The 6,621-nt window shown below is 53.8% G+C and overlaps 3 protein-coding genes across 3 annotated transcripts in view; 1 reads left to right on the top strand and 2 right to left on the bottom strand.

Moving 5' to 3' along the window:
- Nucleotides 1-328: 328 nt before the first annotated feature.
- Nucleotides 329-2,153, bottom strand: PTSG_04637 (uncharacterized protein). Its single transcript, XM_004994673.1, has 6 exons — nt 2,115-2,153; nt 1,713-1,873; nt 1,427-1,485; nt 1,177-1,242; nt 787-936; nt 329-508 (listed from the first exon to the last, which is right to left on the bottom strand). Exons 1-6 carry the CDS (start codon nt 2,135-2,137, stop codon nt 389-391), a joined length of 579 nt encoding a protein of 192 aa, XP_004994730.1. The 5' UTR covers nt 2,138-2,153; the 3' UTR covers nt 329-388.
- Nucleotides 2,154-2,266: 113 nt separating this feature from the next.
- PTSG_04636 (uncharacterized protein) lies at nt 2,267-5,638 on the top strand (the record flags this gene model as incomplete). Its single annotated transcript, XM_004994672.1, has 8 exons — nt 2,267-2,591; nt 2,769-2,921; nt 3,180-3,281; nt 3,522-3,653; nt 3,866-3,925; nt 4,388-4,501; nt 4,677-5,280; nt 5,539-5,638. 8 exons carry the CDS (start codon nt 2,267-2,269, stop codon nt 5,636-5,638), a joined length of 1,590 nt encoding a protein of 529 aa, XP_004994729.1.
- Nucleotides 5,639-5,663: 25 nt separating this feature from the next.
- Nucleotides 5,664-6,621, bottom strand: part of PTSG_04635 (uncharacterized protein) — a gene marked incomplete at its 5' end in the record, with an annotated part of 4,225 nt that continues 3,267 nt past the window's right edge. Inside the window, one exon of the mRNA XM_004994671.1 lies at nt 5,664-6,535. Within this exon, the coding sequence (XP_004994728.1) occupies nt 5,996-6,535 (540 nt within the window). The 3' untranslated portion in view covers nt 5,664-5,995. The remainder of the gene's footprint in view (nt 6,536-6,621) is intronic.

The raw sequence follows: 6,621 nt of genomic DNA, 5'->3' as shown, positions 1-6,621 counted from the left end.
TTAGTTCGCGCATAGCTGGTTGATGTGCTGCGTGTATGTGTGCAAGAAAAGGTTCGAAATGATTGGCCTGTAGCCATTCCGCTAGCTGTAGGTGTAGGTTGTCTTGTTTGTGTTTTGAGGCTTGATCGATGGTTAATGGAAACGAGGTGTAATGCAACGTAACAGTAGAATAGTCGCACGCAACATGCAGCACGCACGCAGGGAAACCCATGTGTCGGTACAGCCGACAGTGCAAACGCATCGAAAGGAGACACATCAGGGCACACACACACAAACACGAACACTCACCCACCCACCCACCCACCCACCCACACACCCCACACACACACACACACACACACACACACACACACATACATACACACACACACACACCGAGCAGCGGCATTCAGAAAAGGGTTTCGCTGCGGAAGAGGGCGACGAGTGTGTTCATGCGTCGGCGCCACGACTGCGCACTCAATAGATCGCCGTGCGGGTTTGATGTGTAGCTGTAGTCACGCAGCCGCTCCTGAAGGGGTAGGGCAGTGCGGAAGAAAGAGGTGAATGATAGCAGCAAGACATGATGGAGCAAGCGAGTCGCAGCGCCCATGTAAATGGCAAGCGGAGGGAACAAACAGATGGACAGAATGACAGACAGACAGACGGGCAACAAGGCATACATACAGACACCCACACACATTTACACACGCACACACACACACACACAATCACAATCACACACAATCACAATAACGCACCTACACACATACACAATCACACATGAATACAACCACATTTTCCACAGACCACTTGGATGCCGAGCAAGGTGTGGCAAAAGTCATTCATCTCCGCGTGCTCTCCGTTGTAGTCGACCTCCACATACAGGAACTTGTGGTTTGCCTGCAAGGACATGAGACCAAACCACGCCCGGGCTGTGGCAGACTCGGCTCGATACCCCTGTAACACGGACAGGAACACGTACCAAGAGCAGTGTGGACGCATGCATATGCGTATGCGCGTCAATGTGCGCAGGCGAATATGTGTATGTATGTGTGTGTGTGTGTGTGTGTGGGTGCAGATGCGTGAGGATATATGAGCGTGTGCTTGGGCAGATTGCAAAGGAGCAAAGATGGTGAGGCTCACGTGCCCGCAGACTGCACAAGTCTGCCATCGTGCAATCCAAGCGGCTTATCCAACCTCGATGTTCAGGGTTCTGAAGTTTGTGTACGCGTCTGTCATGGCACTGACAATGTTGTCGAAACCCTGTCCATGCAAAACGGAGCATTGGTGAGCTATTCACGAACTATTCAGGCATATCACTCTTTGAGCACAGAGATAGAGATAGAGAGAGAGAGAGAGTGTGTGTGTGTGAGAGAGAGAGAGAGAGAGAGAGAGAGAGAATGTGTGTGTGTGTGTGTTGTGGGGAAAGGGGTGTTGTGTCGCGCACCTTGCCAAGAAGAGCCACCTCTCCACCCAGCGATGCCACGTACATGTTGTCGGCTTCATCTGAAAGGAGGAACAGCGCAGTTGCAAGCATCGTGTTTGAGATGACAAGAAAGAGGAAAGTCACACACAGGGACATCCATCGGCAACACATATCCCCCAAAAACGCACTCAAATACACATACAAACGCACACACGCACATACACATACATACACGCACATACACATACATACACGCACATACACATACATACACGCACATACACATACATACACACACACAATATACCTGAGAGCGTGACGGCGCAGAAGCGCTTGCACTGTTCCTGTTTGGTGGAGTACGCCTTGCAAGTCATGGACCACGACTCCTCATTCTCCAGCCCCATGGCGCGGATGCGCAGCTGCGCCCATGGCAGCAGGTCACGCCCGCCAAGCGGCACCAGGTGTATTCTGGATCCAAAACAAGTCAGCAGCGGGAGTGTGAGAGAGAACAAAACAATGGCATCCAGAGGTGTGTGCATGTGCATGTGCATACACGTGTGCAGGGTGAGTCGAGTACGTCATCGTGCAAGCAGCCAGCCTGACAGGCAGGCAGGTAGCCAGACAGACGGGAGGCTCGTCCCCGTCACCTTCACATCCGTTGTCACCCTTCCACTGCTGTGTCCTCACATCACTGCACCAACCAACCAACCTGCCGTGGTGCTGTTCCGCCATTGCTGAAAACTTATTGAAGATACGGTAAATGTTCAGGACTTGGGTCGTCCAAAAACGGAAACGAGGAACGAGATGATGGGTGGGAGTGGGTGTGTGTGTTGTGGTGGATGGTGTGCCGACAGCAGCAGGATGCTGAAGGCTGCTTGCGGCAAGCCTAGCCGTAGCAATGGCAGCGGCATCGGAAGCGTGGTTTCAAAGCACAGGGCAGTGCATTTACAGGCATGGCCAGCTGAAAAACACAGGAGCCCTGTCGTGAGGCTGAGAAGGCGCGGCTTGGGCTTGTTGTGGATGGCCGGCCTAATTGTGGCGATGGCATGCATCGCTGCCAATGCCCGCGCAGCACCAGCACCGCCGCGCACTGACATGCAGGACTTGCCGGCCGCTTCCAGTGAACATGCGAAGGAAGAGACTTCACGTCCCACCGAATCGGTGGGCCACGAGGATGGCCAATTCGGTGCGTGGTCAGGTGAAATGGGGAAGACATGTTTGATGTGTATGAACGAATGAATGTATTCGTTGCTGTACATTCGCGCATGCTCGTGAGTGAGAGAGTGTGTGTGGGTGACTGAGCGAGCGTGACTTGCATTGCTAATCTCATTCTCGCCTGTAACCTTGTTCTCTTCCTTTGCAGCGATCCCAGATGTCATGTCTGACGTGAAGAATGCCAACTGGACCGCGTGGGTGGCGCGTGTACGGGATCCTGCAAATCGCAGCTACGTTGTCGCCGTCGCCATGTGCGCAGACTTGGCCGTCATTTTCGCCGGTTACGATTTCCTCCGCCTCTGTGAGTGCAACAACACATGTACGCTTTGAGCTGTTCAACGGCGGCATCAGCAACACCACCGCATGACGACTGCTGCTGCTCTTTGAATAACAGCACCCTTGATGAACTTATCCTCGCACCTGACATACTCACACACACACACACACACTCACACTCACGCATACACTCACACACACACACACGTACACACACACACACACACACGCATACACTCACACATACACGCATGCATTTGTGCGTGGCTGTGGTGTCTGCCAGGGTTATTTATGGGCGGATTCGTGACGGCGGCAGGCACATTCTTCTTCTTCTCACCAGAAGTGCTTGACTTTGACATGTGTTGCGGCCCAGGCACAGAGAACGGTACGCCACCGTACGCGTGTTTGTGTTTGTGTGTGTGTGTGTGTGTGTGTGTGTGTGTGTGTGTGTGTGTGTGTGTGTGTGTGTGTGTGGTGTGTGTGTGTGTGTGTGTGTGTGTGTGTGTGTGTGTGTGTGTGTGTGTGTGTGTGTGTGTGTGTGTGTGTGTGTGTGACCTGCACAACCCTTCAATCACGTTTCGCTGACAACGAACGGTTGTACTTGGCGCGTCATCCATCACCACAGCGCGTGCGGTTGTGAGTGTGGTGCTTGGGCTGCTAGCTGGTGCCATGGCCCTGTGGGTGCTGCGTGCTGGCATTTTCCTCACCGGCAGCTGCCTCGGCCTCGTCCTCTCCCTCTTCATCAAGGGATTCCTGAGTACGTTGCTTTGGCTGCAGTATTGTGTGTTGTTGTCATTGTGCTGTCGTGATGTTGCGTGATGTGTCGTGTGTACATGTGCGCGCGATTTTGGTGTTGCTCCTTGGGTCATGTCGTTATTGTGCTCTGTGTGTGTGTGTGTCGCAAATTTTGTGTTTGATGTGCCATCTCACAACCCATGTCATGTTCATGTCAATCACGCGCAACAACAGCCCGCGTGGGTGTGAGCAACATATCTGCAGACACGATTGCGCTCGTGTATGTGGTGGTTGGTATCGGGTGTGGATGCCTTGCCTTGTGGAAGGAGAGGGCTGTAGTCATTGTCGCCACAGCCACCGTGGGCGCATTCTTCTTCTGCATATGTAAGAAAGAAAGGCATCATGAGCGCATCGTACAAAGTGTATGTGCGTGTGCACATGTTTTCTGCTCGTGCGTTTTGAACTTGCACGCGTGCACGTTCGCGTGCTTGCTGCCCCTCCCCACCAGAATTGCTGCCTCCAATGTCTCATTTGCACCGCGTCTCAACGATGCGGAACAACAACCACCGCCATCACCACCACCATCACAACAACAACAACAACAACAACAACAACAACAACAACAACAACAACAACAACAACAACAACAACAACAACAACAACAACAACAACAACAACAACAACAACAACAACAACAACAACAACAACAACAACAACAACAACCACTACTACCACCACCACCGCCATCGTTGCCAGGCCTGGGATACTACCAGCACTGCCACTTCACGGAGGTGATTGAGGTGGTTCACGAACATCTTCGACACCACGACCGCGGCGCCCACGCACCGAGCGCAAGCGAGCCACACCTCGGTGCGTACACGCGTGTTGTAATGTGTGTGTTGTTTGTGTAATGTGTGTGTTGTTTGTGAGTTGTTGCATGCTGTACCAGTTCATCCCCCTTCGCATCAACGCCCTCCCTCTCTCCGCGTGCACACGTCAACCAACCAACCAACCCCGTTTCCTTTCCATTTCCTGTCTCCTGCAGAGCCGTGCGATGACATTTTGCTCGGAATTTGGGTCCTGTTGTCCTTCGCCGGCGCCGCCTTTCAGTTTGGGAGCTGCTCGTCCAAGGAGGACCAGCAGCACGACCTCCACCATCGCCGCCAGCGGGGCAACGGGCACGCGCATCACGCGGCACCGCTTGTGCTCGTGCGCTCATCGTCATCGAAACGAAGTGGAAGGAGAAGGGGTGCACATGCTGGCAGCCGCAACGGCAGTGACGGTGATGCCACAGGTGTTCAGCGATTGCTACGCGCGAGCAGCGTGCGGCAGGGTCGTCGTGGCAGTGGCGGTAACAGCACTGGCAGCGGTGGTGGGAGTGGGAGTCGACGTGCTAGGAGGCGTGGTGGGCGACATCGTGTTGGTGATGACCATCCCGAGGTGTCCCTCTTCAGTGGCCTCCAACACAGAGGTGCAACATCTGCTACAGCAGCAACAGCACAGTATCAGCCGCTCCCAACGCATGACGACAGTGGTGGTGGCGTATTGCAGCAGCACGACCACCATCATCATCACCATCGTCACCACCATCGTCATCGTCACGGACGCGATCGCAAGATGACGGCGCGGCAACGGCGCAGAGAAGAGCGGTAATGCACATGTGTGTGTGTGTGTGTGTGTGTGTGTGTGTGTGTGTGTGTGTGTGTGTATGTGTGTGTGTGTGTGCGTGTGTGTGTGTGTGTGTGTGTGTGCGTGTGTGTGTGTGTGTGCGCGCGCGATCTCATGCGTCGTTGTTTGTGGCGTTTCTTCTGGGTGATGCTCATGTTGCTGTGGTCATTTCTGCTCCTTCCACTCTCACCCATGCACCCATGCACCCGCCATGCTTTTGTGCTGCGATTCCCTGCCAGACTGCTGCGGACGTACGGTCCACACATCCTCGTCAGCTCGAGCTCGGAGGAGCGTGAGGAGGACTCATCACTCCTGGAGGACTACCGCGACACATCATAGCCCACGCGTCGCTGGGTTTACGGTGCTTTCTTTCTCGCGCGCGAGTGGCTTTGTACATGTTTTGCAATTGGGCACATATGCAGTTTAAATTGTGTGTACATAGAGCAAAGAGCAAACAACTTTGATTGCTGGCTGGCTTGCCTGCTGGCTTGAGCGAAATGAACAATGAACGAATGGCATAGCAACAAGGCAATCACGCGCACGCGAGGGATTGTGCACACATTCGACTGTGACAAAGGAGTGAGGGGGAGGGGCGTTGCCTATGAACAAACAAAAGAGGGCGGGCAGGGGGCAACACGCACAGTCAAAGGAGAGTAAAATACAAAGAATGGGAAGCAGCCACCACCACCATCATCATCATACGGGTGTGCGTGGAGTGGTAGCACCAAAGCCACTGAGCAATCGTGAGAACAGACCTTCAACAACCTCAGTTTCCTCTTCCCTTTCCACCCGTTGTTGTTGTTGTTGTTGTTGTTGTTGTTGTTGTTGTTGTTGTTGTTGTTGTTGTTGTTGTTGTTGTTGTTGTTGTTGTTGTTGTTGTTGTTGTTGTTGTTGTTGTTGTTGTTGTTGTTGTCGTTGTTTGTCTCCTTCCTCATCCGTGTGTGTGCCCAGCGCACCTTCGCCTCCGCTTCCACTATCGTCGTCCTCGTCCACCTCCTCGGCGGTGCTCAATCCAATGAGACCAGCTCGCACCACCCGCTCCACATCAACCGCCGTGACGCCTTCGCTCCATGGCTGCACACCACCGCCGGACACATGCACGGGAGAATGGCGACTCTCAACACGGCTGTCAACGCGGCTCTCGACACGGCTCTCGACACGGCTGACTTGACCGCCCGTGACGTCGTCCATACCGTGGTCCTCAAGCTCCAGTTCCTCTGCGTGCTTGTGTTGATACTGGTGGTGGTTGGGGGGGGGGGGAATTTGGCGGTGATGGTGGTGGTGAGGGGGATGGAGCATGAGTACACGTGAGTATGAGACAG

This window comes from Salpingoeca rosetta (assembly GCF_000188695.1).
Source record: "Salpingoeca rosetta unplaced genomic scaffold supercont1.10, whole genome shotgun sequence".
Classification (NCBI taxonomy): Eukaryota; class Choanoflagellata; order Craspedida; family Salpingoecidae; genus Salpingoeca; species Salpingoeca rosetta.
The sequence above is the reverse complement of the archived record's forward strand: the minus strand, read 5'-3'. Positions and strand labels throughout refer to the sequence as shown.

Bases quoted from the DNA above. Each gene is read 5' to 3' on its own strand.
- PTSG_04637 (XM_004994673.1), bottom strand. From the start codon at position 2,137: ATGGCGGAACAGCACCACGGCAG. The intron at 1,243-1,426 runs GTGCGCGACACA...TTGCATGGACAG, and splicing joins AGGTGGCTCTTCTTGGCAAG to GGTTTCGACAACATTGTCAG. The intron at 509-786 runs GTCTGTGGAAAA...CTACCCCTTCAG, and splicing joins CCTTGCTCGGCATCCAAGTG to GAGCGGCTGCGTGACTACAG.